The sequence below is a fragment of the Typopeltis vanoorti genome, chromosome 18, assembly GCF_054136105.1.
Source record: "Typopeltis vanoorti isolate ZY-2024b chromosome 18, IOZ_Tvanoo_1.0, whole genome shotgun sequence".
NCBI classification, from domain to species: domain Eukaryota; kingdom Metazoa; phylum Arthropoda; class Arachnida; order Uropygi; family Thelyphonidae; genus Typopeltis; species Typopeltis vanoorti.
Window position 1 is genome coordinate 26010547 of NC_143566.1, and position 19662 is coordinate 26030208.

A 19662-nucleotide genomic window follows, 5' to 3' on the forward strand; every position below is an offset into this window, starting at 1 on the left:
AATAACAGCAATAGCCGAGACTCAGAACTTCACTGGCTACAGCATTGCCATCCATTAATCCACTGGGTAATTTTAGTCGCCTCGTACGACAAGCATGGGCTACAGTAAAGCTATTCTTATCCCGGCCACCACACAGGGTAACTTGTGATAGTTTGATTTCATACGGGAATTTTGGGGCGTGGTTAGCTCGAAGAAACCAAGGCCATCATAGAGGCTGTTCAAAATCCGTCGTGCATTGCACAGTATATAGGCAAGACGTTCATTCTGTTTAAGGTTTGTTTAGATCCCCCCCCCCATTTTTGGGACTTTACCTTCAAGAGTGAAAGTAAAACAGCTAAAACGGTCGTTTTAGAAGTAGCCGGTGGAACAACAGCTAAAACTGATTAGCTAGAGTTGCCTTCCCTATCCTATCATTCTGCTATCGTACTATTTTTCTCTCCTCCCGACTTTGCCAATGATGAGACTTTTTCTCATTATCATATCGCAATATGATAATAAGATGACTGTTTTACACCAGAACAGATAAAAGCACGATTAGCCAACCACTATTGCCAGATGGGTGAAGGGTATTGCATGGATTGGCAATCAGATTCTTTTTATGCGAAACCCACCTACAAAAATCTGTACGCTACCGAACATTTTGCGAATCAAGGGTTAATAATCCGGAATGCTACTCTGGAGGCCATAGTATTTTTCCAAGCCACTTAAGGCTTGGAATAGAAAAACCGGTGGACTCAGACTAGGGAACAAAATTCATTTACCTCCTCAAGATATTCACAAACAGACACGCGGATTTGAAACTGCAACTTTTTGGCTGAAGAGCGGATGCCATCCATTCGTCAAGAAGGCTTACAAAAAGGAAGATTATAAAAAGATCTAACCTGTAGTGGTTATTTGGATTAGCAATCTCTCTCTCTCTCTCTCATATACACGCACACACACGAAAAGTCAAAAACATCTTATTATTACCGTAAGCAGGCTCAAGCTATGATAAATTGGACACCCAAGTCTTAGTCTCTGGTTCTTGCTCACTTAAGGTCAACTATGAACATTTGTTTAGTATTTAGTTTCTCCCTTTGTCACATTTTGCCTTAATTTTTACTTCCAGTTTTCAGCTAACTTCTAAGAAAAATATTTTATCGACATTCAACATGCACCTTCTAATAAATGTTTCCCTAATGACGCAGTTATCAGGAAGTTTTCTTTTAATTATTATGGCACACTGGATTTTATAAAATTTTGTACCAATATTAACATAGTGGACATGCTAACTCTAAAAGTGAGAAACATAGCTTCAATATATTATTCTAGAAATTTCTATAAAATAATATAATAACTAAAATAATCTATGAAAATTATTAGAAATAATTATAATATTTTGAAAATATTTCTATACCTTTTAATACAGTAATATTAAAATTATATAGATTGCGAATATGAAACTCCTGATTAAGAGCTAGAGGATGATCATGGTGATTGATTCATTCAATCCAATACCCTTGGAGGGTAATGGATCGCAATGCTGTAGCCAATAGAGTTCTAACTGAGGCTCGGCAATTGATGTTACCCTCCTGCCATGATCAGAGCTTTAATAGCTGAATACACCTTATCCCTAAACTGTCCTCTACAGATAACGGGGAAGATGAAAAGCATTCTTGCTTCACCCCTTTAAGCCAGTCCTTATAAGGATAAGGACTGTTATGATGAAGATTGGGTTATCCATCTGTTTGGAAAATCATTTTAATCGTTTACAAAATTTGAATATCGGAATTTCGTTCTACTGGTTTAAAATAAGTTCCACGTTCTCTTTCAGTCTGTCATCGGATGTACTGCTTTTTGTTGCTTTCCCCTCTAGATTCTATTATCATTTGTACACATTCTCATTAGTATTTTACAAGAATTTTCCGTTTCTAACTTAGATATCAAAACTGCATTTGGTGGAGGTTACGACGACCTTTCTGTTGAGTCTTTCCAACCTCGAAACACCAGCATTTATTCGTATTTTCCTAACTTTGCCATTCGTGTTTCTGCTACGTATGTCTATACATACAAACTGAATAATGCTTTAAGTTAAATGAAACCTCCCTACTTCTCAGACGAAACTGATCAAGGTCTTCCAATACTCAAAGCAGAAGAACTATTTCCAAAACACTCACAATTAACAGCAGCTATAACACCCTCTAAAGAAATTGTCCTTTGCCATCTATTTCTAAGTTTGACGCAGTTGTGCTCAGTTAAAAAGACACTTTCGGATGGATTCAGGAAAATCTTCCCCTTCTCTTTGGAAACCTAACTGCTGTTTCTGAATCATCAATATGATGTTTGCCTTTATTATCGTTAGGAATAATCTCGAACTCTCAGAATAATCTTTACATCGCAGTCTTGAATAATCCTTCAGAGTATAAATTTGGGTATAAGCAGAGTTTTAAATATATATTACGATGCTTTCATAGCATACTCAGTGAGCCATCGTGGAAATTACTTGTATAGCGGATTTAACTTCCTTCTAACATTAAAGACAATTTCAAGTATTCATCCACCAACTTCTTTTCCTCTGACGTGTAGTCCCAAACTGTCAACTTCATGAGCAGGCTATAAATATGCCTTAGAATATGAGGGAGAAAAGATACAGGAAAGTGTTGTCATGAAAGAAGTAGGTGGATGAACACTTACATCAATACTTGATTATGATCGTAATCAAGTGTTGATTAAGATCATAAGTAAAACAAGTATTAATAATGTGTAAATAAAAACTCTGTTGCATTACATATTATATAAAAATAAGTATTTTGCATTATAAATAGTTGTGCATCATAAAACATATGAGGTATTATGTATCGATAGAAAACCTATTTTCAGGAACACTGTCAAGATAAATGTGGTCGTTTCACGAGAATTCTGGCCCCAATTTCTCGGTTTTTCGTTAAAAGAGTTAAAGATTTTGGTATCAGAGATGTTACTTGTAAATACCATTGAAAGCACTGTGCATTTTCGATATGTTTTATTTTTATTTTATTAGTCTTCGGTTATTCATTTTTTAAAAATGTTTCACTTTGAAGTCTATTTCTCAGCGCTTTTTTTTTTTTTTTTGGCTGAACAAGCTTAGAAATCTGATTCACATAGCGCTTGTTTTCATTCATTTCTTAACGTGAAGAATAACTATCATAAGGCTCAATTCTCTTAGGTAGTAAATGCTATCATTTTCGAAGCTTTTCAGTACTCGTATTAGCTATTATTAAGAAAATGTATTATGTAATCATATAATACATATATTAAAAGAAGTGAAATCTTGTAATTTTAGTGTATAGATGAGAATAATCTCAAGTATTTATGTGTAAAATTAATACACCACTAAATTTATTCTATATTATGCCATTAATATAAAGATGCGGTGATCTTGTTAGGATGGATGAAACCCTGGGAAGGTAATGGATGGCAATGCTGTAGCTAATGTCTAACTGAGGCTCGGCTATTGCTGTCACTCTCCTGCCATGATCAGAGCTTTAATAGCTCAATAACACCTTATCCTTACACTGTCTTCTACAGATAACGGGGAAGATGAAAAGCATTCTTGCTTTGCCCCTTTAAGCCAGTCTTTATAAGGACTGGGTTTAAGGCAAGTCCTTTTTAGGACTTCCAGGGCAACAAATGACAATGCTGTAGCCAATGGAGAACTGAGGTTCGGCTATTGCCGTTACCCAGCCATGACTAGAGCTTTTTAGCTCAATAACACTCCATCCACACAGATTTTCTTCATTCAGATGACGGGATAAAGAGTCAAGGACTCAGTCCATCGCCCAGTTCTTTTAAGAATTGAGTTTAAGGCTGTATGTCATACTCAAAAGCTCATCGCTGAAATGCATTATGGACTATTATTACCCAGATCCTTTTCTGTCTCGATTTTTTTTTGTACTTTTCACTCTATTTTTTAAAAACAATATTTGGCCGTCTTTGATCCAAGACTATTGAATAAACTTCTAGCAGCCATTAGATACCCTTCTATCATTGCTTGTACTGAACTGATGGGTTTTATTTTCAGAAACATAATTAACTTTACAAATGCTTTGAAAAGAAATGTTTTAAAAAACCCGACCTTCCCATTCATCCAGAAAATCAGCTACTTTGTCATATTAACTGTCAACTCTCACCTATAATAAACAGATTAGATATCGAATGATAATAAGAGAGTGTGTAACTATACAACATGATCTTAGTTGAATCTGAGCAAGGGACGGACGTCACTCATGCACCGGTAAAAGTATCATAGAACTCGCCATGTTGCTGGTATTCAGGTAGTGCGATGTTTTAGAATGTGCCGAGAACCCGTCAATCTCAGCACTAAGACGACGTACAGCCATCACTAATTCTATGGCCATGATACAGATGAGAAGCCGATGGAAGATTAAAAGAATAGGTCGAACGACAACAGCAGTCTGCAGAAAAAGTGTTTCCGAATATCCGATGCATAGGACCCCTCACAGATGGGGTATAGCAACAGGCTATACCGATCTGGACTTCTGTCCGCTCAAAACAAGCAATCAGTGATAACCGGGTGCAGGAATATCGAAACTGGATGCTTGAGGAGTTGGAAAAACTAACTGATCCAGTTATCCCAGATGAGAGCTGGAATTAGCGACAGAAGGAGTAACTCCGTGGCAGGTGTTTCGTTCACTCGGCATGAAGGCTCCTCCCTCTGGTTGGAAAGTTCTGGGTTCGATTCCGTCTAGGATTTAACAACAAGTGAAGTAATCAGTAGCGTACTGAGGCGAATGGGTTTTTAACCTCGTAAAGCAGGCAACAATGGAGCATGCGCAGTAGTTTTCTCTGATGAACTGAGGCTGTAATGATGGTTAATAAAATATTGTATACACTAATACAAACATCTGTTTTTTTTTTGTTTGTTTCTTTGTTTGTTTAGATGACCTTCTGGAAAAAAACAAAACAAACGGGATTGCTTAGAAGCAGGTATAGAAAGTTTTTTTTTTTTTTGAAAAGAGGAAGTCTTTAAAAGTGAAGGAATGACGCAAGTGATTATATAATACAATAGTGAATGTAATTATTCCACAGATGATAATTGGATAAAAATCAGAATAGAGAACAGAAAATAAGTACAGAAAAAAAATAGTGTGACGAAATTTCTGTGTGCGCACGTGCAAAACCATGAGTTCTATCCATACACGATTTACTAGAAAACTATAAATGAATGCATATACTTACCATAACATCAAATGACTGTTCATACTGTGCATTTTAAAATACAAACTGACATTATCCAAGATGGATTTCTTAAGCTTTGAACTAATATTATTTCTGAATAATTTTTCGTTTCAACATATTCCTAATATATTTGAGTTCATACCGAATGCAAATGAACTTCATGGGAAGCCACATGACTATGATAATTCCGAAGATAAAGGTTAGGTAGTTTAAGATATCTTATTATATTCTAAACAATACATAGATGTGTTTAATATAAAAAATTAAACAAAGTTTGTATAAAAAATTGGGCATTCGTGGTTTTCCCGTGATTACCCAGTAGTCTTCTTTTGAAATGCTAGAGTGTACAAGGGTCAGCGCGGAATGTTGACCTTTCTGGGTACATGAATATTACGAATCGTAATACAGAAAATCAAATGGCATATCTTGAAAAAAATTTTTACATTTATTAATTTACTGAATGCTTGAATGAGTTTCTTGGAATTAGAGCCCAAACAAAGACTATGAGGCCAAAATTTTCTCGTAAATTGTGTGTATTCTTTTGGTACAAATATTTTGGACTACTTTTGCTTCGGCGAAATATCTTTTAACTGTCAGAGTGATTTGTTAAAATTTAATGAAAAGCATTGTGTTATAATCGTGTGTAGTTTTGCATTTTTGCGGGGTAGAAAAGGACATCCCCCCCCCCTCAATAGCAATAAGGATGAATGTTTGAATCGAAGATATTATACAAAACATCTTGCTACATGGACTGTTATCAGAACGTTCATAACATTGTATATGTTAGCAGTGGATGTTGCGTGGAGAAGGGCTTCACCTGGAAAATTTCTCATAAAGGATTCGAGGCACATAAAAGAGGATTTCTTCGTACTGTACCGAACAAAGTTCGTTGCCGTTGCTGTCCCCACATACAGCAACTAAAACTGGAAAAACAGTAACTGGATGACGTTGTTACTGTTCTTGTTTCAAGGTCCAATAAATATTATTACTAAAATATGCTTTTAAATCAGTGAATTAATAATCTGTTTGGAAAGTGATCATGATGGGCATCTATGAGAACATGTTATGGGAAGTCAATCCTGAACGACCGATGGAGGAGGAGGAGGAGGAGAAAGAATACCTGAAAAGTTTTCTAAAACATCCAGTAATCCATCTGGACAACACTCACAGCTGCGCCCTCTGACGTACCTTTTGCTGTAGATCTTTTTTGCTTTATGTTCATATTTCTTATGGGTAAGTGCGGCGGACGAGTATAAGAAAAGTGCGCGAAGCCCTGAGAGTGACCGGATTGCCTCTCAGTTCATGTTCAGTTAGTTGGTTTTAGTTAGATCATGTGAACTAATCAGTTCATTTCTAAATATTGGACTTAAAAGGAAATCAAAGTTTTGCGAATATCTGGATGAGGAGATTTTCCTTTATTTGATTACAGTTTTCGGAATCTGAAATTAATGCTTGAACATTAAGAGCTCCCTGTTCTTAACTGAATCTTCCATTGTTTTTACAATATCTCAGTAACAAACGCCATGTGATTCGCATTGTCCCACTCATGTTAATCCCTAAACAAGAAGAGAAATACACCTGTGGGAGTTAAAATTTACATCACGAGGATAACTTTAACTATTTCTAAACGCAGAGAACTTTCTCTTGAAGTAAAAGTTTAATTCAGAAACCAAAACGTAAGGTAACTGAAAAAAAAAACCAAATGAAGAACTTTCCGATTGCAGGATTAATTAATAATTTTTTTTTTTGTGTATTCGAAAAATAGTTTAAAATATATTGAACTTAACGCATCTTATTCTACATCTTAAATGTAGAATCGCTGAACTACTAAGTAAATAAAGACATTCTATAGCAAAAAAGTAGTAAAATGAGTCTTGTTATTACCCAACGGATATAAAATCAAAATAGATGTCCCGTTTAGGATGATAGAAATTTATAAATTAGAATAGCTTGGTATAAATTATGCTCTAAGAACACCATGACGCGAGAATGTATTATGCTGTTGTGTCACTGTTCATGGTAATGGATATCATCATATATCAGTGTGGCATATTATTGTGCGTTTTCCGATCCAATGTCACGTGATTTAGCAATTGCCAATAGTAATTCTGAATGCTATTATCTAGGACATTTACGGCGTACAAGTCATTGGGCATTGCTATTTCTTTTTAGAAATACAACCGCTTATTTCAATGACTGTTTCAAGTGTTCTATCCGACGAGAATCTTATCTGACTTTTATTTGCTTACATTATTCAACAGAGTGATGCTTATAGAGAGAGAATAATGTTCAAATTGCTATTCGGATCCTTCATTATAGAATAAAATCTGTTTTGGAAGTTACTCGTATTTCTAGGTAGCAAATTCTCCTATCAGACCTACAAAAAGTTGTATCTGCTGACTTCACTGTTTTACAATTCAACCAACAATCAATTACGTCATGCAATCATTTCTTATGGACCATATTTGCTACACGTTCGTATCCAGGTTCAACTGGTTTCCTCTTTCAGTCGCTTCCGATCATACGTAACTTTGTACGCATTGGTTAAAGTATTCCCTGGTGAGATTTTGACAGGGTAGTTCACCATTGCTTTCCCTCAATTTTATCCGGGGTCGAGGCCGGTATATGGCTTGGACGTATTCATTACAGGGGACGAAAAAACCCCTTACCTCCGTATGAGACCGGCTAATTCACCTTTAGTCGAAAGACTATAGGTTCCTCACATCATGGACGGAAATCGAACCCAGGTCTTTCCGATCAAAGGGCTTCTTCTATACTGACTGAGCTACGGATGCTCCCTCCAGGTTAAAAGATAATACAAATATGGTTTATTAGACTCTAGTTGCTTTTGCTTATTTCCATGCTAATAGTCAACAGCCCTTCCCGTCTGATTTTCAATGTTTCCTATTTATTTGTTAGGTTCTTTTCAACCTTCTGTCATTCATCTTGATCCCTTTCTTTCATTTTATCTTCTCTTCCCACTTTCCCTACAAGCGGTCCAGGTGAGAAACCTTCTGCGATTTGCGTGCAATTCACGTGATCCAACCACAAGAGAGGAAAGGCATTTTCTATAGAGCTTCGCTGGGAGGAAGGAAAGAGAAAATCGGGAGGAAAAGAGGGACAGTAGCCAGTCCAAGATGCGTGTCATGTGAAAGAATGTACTTCTGATAACAGGAACAGTTTGTGCTGCCCCCGAATTACGAGACGTGAGCGCTTCCTTTTTCTCTGTGTGTACTTCCTGTAATTCGGGGCCTCATCGCTGTTATCGGTGTTGTAGTTAGGTTGCATGAAAACATAATGGTTTCCATTTACAAAGGCGATGCTAATTATAACATAATTAATTAGCGCACGGAAAGTCGTAATCGGGGGTTTAATTACAGGGGCTGCATAGTTTAGCAGGTGATTAATTTAATGGGACTTTTAACGACAGAAGAGAAGCAGCAACTAATAGAGCGCTCGCGCGCTTCTTACGTCAACAGTAGATTTCACACAAACACACGGCCATTACGTCATTATCGTCTGCCTGCAGTCCTTCAAACAATGACTGTTATTACTGACAAATCACTGGCAGCTACAAAACATTGCTTTGTAATGGATTCTACTTTGTGCGCTGTTAAAACAAACACACAATCAGACCGGTTGAACGGTGTAATAACGACCTTGCAAATAGTTTGATTAGTTAACTCTAAAACGCATTAGTTAGCCAATCATTTTAGGTTAACCAACCTGCAAGTTAACGTCCATTTCTTCATCTCAGTTACAGGGAAGGGGAGTTACGTTTTATATATCGTTCTTAATCTTCACTCTTTCATTAGTTTTCTTGGAAACACCTTAATATTCAGTACAATACATCGGGATGATAAGATTCATATTAAATAACAGAAGAGGCCAATAATGTAGATTTTAATATCATTGCGTAGATCTTTTCTGAAATATGACTTCCCTCCTTTAAACAGTGTAAGTCGACTTTATTTGATTATTAATGATGGTTGAATGTCTTATCATTCTTGGGTTAAGGAATGAGCACAAAGAAACCGATAAAATATGAGCATTAAGTCGCATTGTCCAAATCTAGTGATGGTCTCTGATTTGATTTGAATATCCATTAAGATTTGAAAACTTCACGTTACGATTATGTTTCTTTTATTCTTTTTCCTCGAGTATTGTAATGTTCTTTTACAGTTGAAAACAAATACATACAGACGCATCATCAGAAACTATCCAGTATAAAAAACGCATTTTAATGGATTTTGTTACTATCAAATAGTTTTAAAATGTATTAATTAGCAAAACAATTTGAACACTCTTTTATTGTTAATTAGTACTTTACTATAAAAATGGATAATAGAAAATTTCGAGAGCACTTCAAAATCGTTCATCTTAATTCTAATGATAATTTTTACTTTTTAGCCCAATTAAAATAAGACACCTTAATGTTATGAGAACCCAAACTGAATCGATATTGAAAGCAAAGTTTTATTAGATTACTTCAATACTGTAGTATGCGATGCATTTACATAAAAATTGTTAATTTTCACAGTCTTGTAGCTTAACAGCTAGTCGACTATTGAGCATTGGTATGAGTCATGATATATTAAGTTCTGAAATAGAACTTGTTCTAGTTTTTTTCATTCCAGGTCTCTCTTCTGGTGATAGCTTGCTGGCTACATACAATTTATTGCAATACTACATTTGCAAATGCATATTATATATACGACGCACTATTATCGTAGCAAAAACCGGAGTACCTGTAACAAAATCACACCACTGCAGCAGCTGACTGTACTGAGGGAGAGGAATAATTGAATGTAATTCAGTTATGATATTGAGATGTTTGTAGGAGCTTTAAACTATTCCCAGAATTCCTCCTATTGTTATGCAGTAATCACGTGTCCATTTTCTTTCCCCGAGGAGCATAAATACCAAATTGAACGCCTTTTTAAAGAGTTTAAACAGAAAGGGAAATTTACGGGAGAAGTCCGTGGGTTTTTCCTGTTTTCTCAATCATAGGTAAAAATTCCCTGGCCCTTTTCGTTAAGGAAAATGCCGTTCAGTGGATTCTAAAACTAATGAGAAGATTTTTTTTTCTCCTCCTTAGCTTGCTATACGTTGGCGAAGTAATGAAGTTTACCGGTTTGGAATGAAACTTCATTTCCTGCTGGCAAGCTTCATTTTGCTTATCAATGTTTTTCCCCTCTCTCTCTCTCTCTCTCTCTCTCTATTGATTGTTGCTCGCTCAGCTGTTTCGACAGCAAGGGGGTCTAATGAGATATCCGAAAAGTCGAAAATTGCGAAATATCTCAGTTTTAACGTACCCGATCGACGAACCCGGAGAGCGTGCGCACATATGCACGCACACACACTTCCTTATCATGATCGGACCTAGACAACGTAAAAGGGAATTTCTGCTCATTAACTCCCTGCACATGTGTGATGCTAGTAATGAGTAGCACGGAGAAAAAAAAAACCTTCCTAAGGTTACGCATAATTGCTGTCTAGTTCTTGCATCTACAGTACAATTCAATAACATTTTTCGTAGTGAACTTAATGCAGTTGAAAGAAAGTACGTTTTTGAAATATATGGACAGAAAGATTTATTCGTTTTATTATACTAAAGCCATACTGCTATGGTATCCTATGAAAGAGTTTAAATTATTCCCCTGTAAATGTCGCTTCCCGGCTACACAAAAGTGCTCCACAGTAAAGCTACAGCCGCAAAGCGTCTTCGTTTGCTATATATATATATATATATATATAATGAAATTAATTACTAATATTGGAATGGTGTTAAAGCATTTATTATAGTTTTTCAACAGCATAATGTGCTTTTATATTTAAATCATATCGTACTAATCAGTATATTACATTCGTTTTTTACCCATATACTGGATGCGTCCAACTATTTCGTTATCAGAATTCAATTCAGGGTTGAATGTTATTTCTTTTAACAGCCCGAAGGAGTAAAAATCTCTTTCTGCAGATGTTGTTAGAAATGAACATTTTTCCATCTGCTGATTCAACAAGTTGCCCGTAGAAAAATGCAAGAATTGTAATTAAGAGAAATAACAAAGTGGTGAAGAGCACGTGCGCGCAACACACACACACAGTATTACCTGAGTTTTGCATCTGAAACAGACAGAAAAAGAAGGCACACTAACGTCCTTTTCCGCTTAAGGGAAGAGTACTTTAGAGCAAAGACTGAAATTTTAAAGTCATTTCGTTTCCAGATGCTGATGAAAGGTAGAGTACAAATTATCGGGCACGCATCCCTCTTTCCTTTTTATGGTACTCGGCGAATTTTTCTTCTTCTTTTAATGATGTTTTGGTTACATTCCCGAAGCTTATTAAATAGTTCATTTTCACCATCTTAAGTTTTGTTGGTTGTTGCATTTCTTTATATTTGAGCTCAATCTTTAGTATCTTTAATACCATCTATACTCGCTTCCTCTTTTACTAATACCTTAAGTCCTCTTCTTTTAGGGGGGGGGGATTAACGAGTTTTATTCAGTATTTATAGTTTTGGATTTGTTATTTTTATCTGTACTTTAAGCCTAACATTAGTCTCGCATCGCAATGATGGCTCACAGAGTTGTAGAATCATGTTAGAATGCCTTATTGTACATGCTTGCAGGTTGTTAAAATTGCGCTTACTAGGCGAATATATCATACTTTATTTAAATTGAGGGGATATTCAATCCCACATTGTTTTAAAACCGAATAAGAAATTCAACGATTGGAATCAGAGAGTTTCATACCGAATATAGTATAGTAAACTATAAAAGTATCGGCGACTACTAGCGTGAGCTAATGCGAGTAGTCCAAGTACGTAGTCAACTCGCAGCAAAGGTGGGTAAAGTTCTGATCGCTATTCTTGGTATTTTCCATAATGTAAAAACACATTTCCTAGGAAATGTATGGTGTTATTATATTATGGTTTGTGGGGGGGGTCACTACCCAGACCGGTTTCAGTCTTTATTGAGGCTTCATCAGTGAGTATATCTATTCCCTTCTGCCATACGGCCGGGGGGGGTAGCTATATGCTACCATTCTAGGGAGAGATGATTATGAGCAAGGTGGTTTCCCGTTGCCTTCCTTGCCGTAAGTATTTATGACTGTAACCTGTGTGTTCACGGGGCCGGTTTGCCTGCTTGCGGGATGAAAAACACCAGATAAACTGGCGGAAAAAACCCTACTGTCTGCGCCCAAGACCGGCTAACTTGGCTATGGCTGAGGAAGATCCTTAAGCTCCTCACGTCGTGGACGGGAATCGAACCTAGGACACTCCTTCCTCAGGCATATGGTTGCGAAGCGCAAAGCCACTAGGCTAACCGCGCGGACCATCAGTGAGTAGCTAGACCAAATTAATACCAAAGGGCATAGCGAAAATAACTTATGAACTAAAGAATTACATTATGGAAAATACCAAGAATAGCGATCTGAACTTCCCCACCTTTGCAACGAGTCGTCCGGTATCGTACTACGTACTAGGACTACTTGCATTAGCTCACGCTAGTAATCGCCGATACTTTTATAGTTGACTATATTCGGCATGAAACTCTCTGATTCCAATCTTTTAGTTTCTTATTCGGTTTTAAAACAATGTGGGATTTAATATCCCCTTAATTTGAATAATGTTTATATCGCTGAAATGAAGCCTATTGGCTCTTTATATATATTTAAGGAATATATCATAGTTAATTGCATGTGTTCTTCGACCGATTTGTCTATTCTTTAAGGAGAAAGAAACTCTGTTCTGTTACTTTAACGCGAGATTGGAAACCCATCTGTAGTTAAAAAGGTATTAAAATATTCCTAATATCTTAGACGGAGTTCAAATTCTCAATTTTCTAAAATCTGGGTATTTATTAGTTCGAAATTCCCTACGGAGTTTCTCTTTGTATAAGAAGATGCCGTTTGAAATCGGTTGAGTGAGTATATTTCCATATCTCGGTCATTACGAATATGAAAGTGGTGAAGTGTTATATTAGGAGTTGTAAAAATATGTAAATTAAAGATAATTCTTTGGTTAAGCTATCATGTAATCGGCTGAGGGTTAGGTAATTGGGAGTCTCTATAGATAAACCGGAAAACATTTCAATTTTCAGACCTCCGGGTTAGCAGGATTGAAGTGGCGTCTCACCAGACAATAATATCTATTATTATTATTATTCGTGACACCTCCAAGGAGTCCAAAGACTCATCGCGGGAAGACACCTACTATACAACTGTCTCCACCACTACACCGAACCTCTACTACCAATCATCTCCATCTACCACCCACAACAATTAATATTTGTTGTATGTAAATTGCGTATGTTCTGAAAGGCCGATTTGTCTGCGAGATGAAAAACCCTCTACCTCCTTATGAGATCGGCTAACTCACCACGATTGAAAAAGTCCACATAAAGGTTCTTCCTGTCACGACGAGAATCGAACTTAGGCCTATTCCAATCAAAGGACGCAATATACCGTTGTTATTCCAATTGCGCTACAGAGGCGTTAAGAGTTATGACATTGGGCATCCTTCGTGGACCCTCTGTTTATTGATATCCATTCTGTAACTTTTTTTCATTGGTTCTTAACAACTATTTGGCTGTTTTGAGGCATGTCAGTTATTGCAGCAAGCAGCTGATTTGGAATGTTTAACTTCTTGAGTACGATCCACAGTTTGTTCCATACATACACATATCTATCATCCGAAGACATTCATAAAACATCCAAACCCACGATGAGATTTGAATCTACATCTTGATTGGAGAGCGAGTATCTATCGGCCAAATAGGCCGATAGATTTCTGCAGCCTATTTCGAGTTTAATCTTTAAGTTTCTATGGCAACGGTGTTTGGTTAACATTTCCAGAATGACTGATGTCAATCGAGAGAACTTGAAAAGCGGAAAGAAGTCTGTTACAAGGATTGGGTTAATTGGCATCAAGAACTAAAGCCACTAATGCTATGACCTAGGTATTTTCTGTTAACTGTCTGCCTTTTCGTCGGCCATTTTGCTTATTTTTTGATGCAAAACTCAAATTTCTGGGAGAAAAAAAACTTTTCTGTATGCCCCACTATTAAACGAGTAATCTAAGATGAGATATACATGTTCTAATCCCTCTAAAATGCTCATTCCACGTAACATTCAATTCATGACCGATATACAGAATGGCTCGCTCAGCTGTGTGATATGGAGTTGAATGGTCAGGTGAATTGGAAAGAAAATGTCATGAGTGACCTAACAGCAAAGATGCCCCTCATTGTGATCCCCCTCTCTAAATTAATTTTTTTGTTTGTTGTTGTTGCTAAAAAATTACATATTTAAGATTACCGGTTTATCAACTGTAAGTTCTTGATATTATTTAGGCCAAAGAAACAGATGAGATAATCTACGAATTAACACCTTTTTGTTTTCTTTATTCAAAGATTTAATTCTTCGAATTAAAACATTTTTTCCGACACGAAGTTTAATCCTTTACCCAAGTGTAAGCAAAGAAAAATGAACGAGGTTTCTCCACGCTTATACAATCTGCGGGAAATATTTACTCGAATTTCTACTCCCGAATCAGAGATTGTTGCAGCAAGTTTTACCGCTTTGTACTTGGCAGTATTTTGTTTTTCATCCTTCACCCAAGCGTAAGCAAGCAGCGATAAAACTGCGTACACCTATCTATAAACTGGAGTATTTAATAATATGTCGATACACAATTTTACTACTTGTATATAGACAATATATTATTTCTGCATTTTTGTTTGGTATCTTCCCGGATTTGGCTTCCACTGATGAGATCTCAATAAAGGTCGACACCGGTCTGAGTAATGTCCTCAATCTTTTTTTTTTTTGCATTATGGGATATTAAGGCAATTAATCAGAAGTCAACATCCGTATAATAGTAGCGAAGATACTTCACGGGCAACAATATGATTTCTTGGACATGCATCGTTATCGACTGGGCTTCAGAGGCTCGGTGTTGAAGTTCACGTCCAGCTTCACTACAGGAACTGAATGGCATTTTGGAGGAGAAATGTACGGAAGTACCTACACCCTTTCATCAACATTAAGTGCAGTCATTTCTGGACAACCTTTCTGAATATATTTATGTGATTTTTACGCGACAGCCAATTTTTCGACAGGTGTTTTTGTCTTTGTCGATTCCCTCCCCCCATTCGCTAAAGGATAATAAAACTGACAAAAATGTCTGCGGCAATATCATATTAGAGACATATAAACTATCATTTCCCATCAAAATGCTATCACGTTAAAACCTACCGAAAATACTTTGAATTTAACTTGTAAAAAGATTTTAAAGCTGCCTTTAGGCCTCTGTACTTGGGAAAAATGGTTCGAGTATTTCACCCTGAATTTGAGAAATTCGGAATTTAAAAAAAATGAAATTAAAAACTCGAGCAGTATTCAATAAAATCATTCAATCAACATCACAAACAGAAGTTTCAAGTCGCTTTTAAATCTTTTAACAATTACGCAGATAAATAATTAAAAACTACTTTTTTTACTTTATTTACTCCCTCTCAGCATTCGAAAACAATTTCCATTCCTCCTAAACGATTTAATTTAAATTTCAATGGGATATTAATTACCCAAAGTAATATCCCAATCTCTTTTACCCCCTCGTGGATCTCATAAAAAAAGAAAACCATTGTCGACATCACGAACAAAAGTGGAAAAAAGAAAAGTACGCTGAGACCGCATCCTTTCTGCATCTTACCACTATAAGGTTGATAGGAAGAGGCACCTAATTAACTAAGTATTCCAATCACTAGGATGGACTTATCATGTAGACAGAAACGACTTTAGTTGTCTGCTTTTTTTCGCATTTTCGCAACGAAGCAATAAAGTAAAAAAAAAAAATTAAACCAAATAAAAAACCATCACACTTTGATTACTTACACAATTAGAAATCACAGTCCCGAAAAGCGAGACTTTGATAGACCAAAGCCACCTACTTATTCTATCGGATTTCCTTTCTTTTGTCGTCTCAAAAACCCCTTTTGTTACAGGCCGATAATCAGAGCACAGAAAAAAGAGCAACGCTTCTTTACAAAGACAAAAAAAAAAACCTTCTTAAACACAAAGGGAGGATTGCGTAGAGGAAACTAAGCCTATTTACTACTAATTCCATTGTTTCAACTTGCAAACCAATCTTAAAATTTGCAACAAGTCCTTTATGGTATAGAAAATAGAGATTCATATTCGTATCAGCTGTAATTAGATAAAAGTCAATTTTTATGTTAAACTGATATTAGAATATATTTTTTAAAATATTTTTTAAATAAATTATATGTTGCAAGTGATTTGAATTATTTTCAAAACTAATTTTAAAAAATGATTGTTTTTTTCAAACATCATTTTGATTTCTAAATAAAATTGATATATATATGACTTTCCAATGAAGTAAGTGTAATAAATAGGAGTGGGAGAGAGATTTTATTTAATACCCTTGGAGGGTAATGGATGGCAATGCTGTAGCCAATGAAGTTCTAACTGAGGCTCGGCTATTGCTGTTACCCTCCTGCCATGATCAGAGCTTTAATAGCTCAATAACACCTTATCCCTACACTGTCCTCTACAGATAACGGGGAAGATGAAAAGCATTCTTGCTTCGCCCCTTTAAGCCAGTCCTTATAAGGATATAAGAAGTGTATTATTATGGAATTAGCACTTGTACGTGGCAGTTTACCATTCTGGTAATTAATAACAAATTCGAGTAATTGCAAAGCAAGGAATTTATTAGCATATCAAATAACAGTCAGACTGAAGTCCTACGGTGGAAATCAAATTCTATTGTTGTGCGTAAAATTGACCGCTAGATGGCGGTTGCTTAATGTATAACAGTCATTAGCATCAGCGATTGCCGAGTTAAATATAAGATTTTTAAATTAAGTTGTTGCTGCCACAGTCGGCGCCAGATCAGTAGTCAAACTTGATTCAGTAGTATGAGTAGCGTTAATAATGTGTACGTTTAAATTATTCATCTTAAACTTCGGAACCGAGGGCGGAAGTGTGTAAGAAAGTTACTAACGGTAGTAGGGCTTCCTGCCCTTCCTCCTATTTTGTCAAAGTGTTGGAAATACATTAAATAAAACCCATTACCGGAGCAGATAATTGTAAAGATTTCATAATATATTTAACCATGAAGCAAAAAAAAAATCTTTTGGTCGAAATATTCAACATTCGTACGAATAGTCTGATTATATTAGATAAGAATATTTTCTTCGAGAAATAAATTGGTTTAAACCCAAGTGGGAAAAGAAATATAAATGTTGGAAAAGGTTGCCTTAAAGGCTTCTCTGTTAAAATCTCATGATGAAGAAACCTTTCTTAGCTACGAGATCTCATCAATAAGGCCAAAGATATAGTGGCGTGCAGAATCCATCAGTTAAATTACACTATCTTTGTAAGCATCTTCAATTAATGTAGCCAGTAATCTCCGCTGGTATTAGAACTGTCCAATAGTCCAGTCAGAACGGTTTATTTTATCAAAAAGTTCAAGGTATTTGATCGTACATCACGAAAGGTTACTTAAATATCCCAAAGAGAATAAGAGATAAACATCTCCGAATATCACCCACTCGATTACGTTCACCTAATCTGCAAGAATGTGGTCTGCTAATAATGATCAGTGAAAAAGATCACTTATAATCTCAAATGTCTAACTGATGGAGTCCCTCATTACCGAAAGTGTACGATGTAATAGGCAGATGCAATCAGTCTGATAGAGGGGGTATTTTGGGATGAAAAAGGAAGAAATCCGACAAAAGATTTTGATGAGTATATCAACAAAGAACCATTTTTCGGTTGTCTTTGATTATGAATGCAGCGAGATAACAGGAATACGAGGGAAAATACCCCACGAACTAACTCGCACACTTTTGTTGCTTCGGACCGTGTCTAAAACGGCTAATTCTGTAATTTAAGAAGTTTATAGAAAACGTGAAGTTATAAATTGCAATATTGAAGCAATTCATTTCAGGTATGATTTTTTTATGGTTTGTTTGCTTGTAAAAGAGAAAATGTTCGATTTATAACAGTTTCGAGTTTTCAAAGAGCTGTCCTCATCCCTGTAGTTAATTTCATAGAGATTTAACGGACACCAGTCCTCGTCTTTCTTTACGCTTTGCCTTTCTTTCTTGCAGGTTACATCCAGGACCTTCTGCCGGCCACCACCGCCATCATAGAGAGGGATCCGTACCTGTACGACGACAAGAGGTACGACGATGGCTTCGACAAGGAGCTGGACCTCAGCAACAGGAGCAGCCACCATCATCACGCGCCCGACTTTCTGCTCCAGAGCTCGGACCCAGGGGATTACATGGGTGGCTCCGAGAGTCGGAGCAACGATTCCGTGTGCAGTCACCTTGCCGAACCCGCATTGAGTCTGGGAGCTCGAAGCGATGCCGGAAGTCCAGGCCCTCAGATGCACGTCTTCTCGAACGGGGTGACAGTGAGTTACACGTACGACGCCTTCTTCATCAGCGACGGTCGATCTCGCCGGCGGAACGCGATGGGCATTCCGGAGCGCGAGCGGCCCCGCTACACTTGCTCGGAGTGCGGGAAGCACTACGCCACTTCGTCCAACCTGTCCCGTCACAAACAGACCCACCGCAGTCCAGACTCGCAGCAGGCCAAGAAGTGCTCCACTTGCGGCAAAGTGTACGTCAGCATGCCGGCCCTGGCCATGCACGTGCTCACGCACAACCTCAGTCACAAGTGCAACGTGTGCGGCAAAGCGTTTTCCAGGCCGTGGCTCCTCCAAGGTCACATGCGTTCCCACACGGGAGAGAAGCCGTTCGGGTGTGCCCACTGCGGCAAGGCCTTCGCCGATCGCTCCAACCTGCGTGCGCACATGCAGACCCACTCGGCCTTCAAGCACTTCCGCTGCCAGCGTTGTAATAAGTCTTTCGCCCTCAAGTCCTACCTGAACAAGCACTACGAGTCCTCGTGTTTCAAAGAACCTTCCGTTTCGCAGACGGAGTCGGAGCAATAACGATGCGGACTTAGTGCCAGAGTGGTTTTCCGACATTTGGGTAGCCCAGATTCGCAGACGGATAGGTGTGCGTGCATGTATGTGCAGGCTTGGGGCCCGAGCTTCTCTTCTTTCCCTACTCTTCTCGGTTTCCCTCCTCCTCGCAGCAGGTTTATTACGTTGCTGGAGTTCGTTCCCCTTAGCAATCCCCGCCTCCGACAAAGGAACTGCTGACATTCTTTGGTTTCAAGCAAGAGTAGGCTCTGCTAATGAAAATTAAGAGAATATATTCATCGCCTTTTTTTTTCTCGATCTCACACCTAAGAGCAAGGACTGTGTACATAGGTAGCTGATTTCTGACGGGAACTATAAAGACCTCTATTTTCTCAATACTTTTTTTGCGGGATGTAGATGGTCAGAACAACAAGAGGACAGTTATAATACACTGTACAGTTTATGGACCGGAGTAG

General features: G+C 37.4%; 1 protein-coding gene across 1 annotated transcript in view; it reads left to right on the top strand.

The window, feature by feature from the left end:
- The window catches only part of LOC150096557 (uncharacterized), a 51679-nt gene extending 32466 nt beyond the window's left edge, over positions 1-19213 (top strand). Inside the window, exon 2 of the mRNA XM_090408637.1 lies at positions 18363-19213. Coding sequence (XP_090264763.1) covers positions 18363-19213 — 851 coding nt within the window. The remainder of the gene's footprint in view (positions 1-18362) is intronic.
- Positions 19214-19662: the final 449 nt, after the last annotated feature.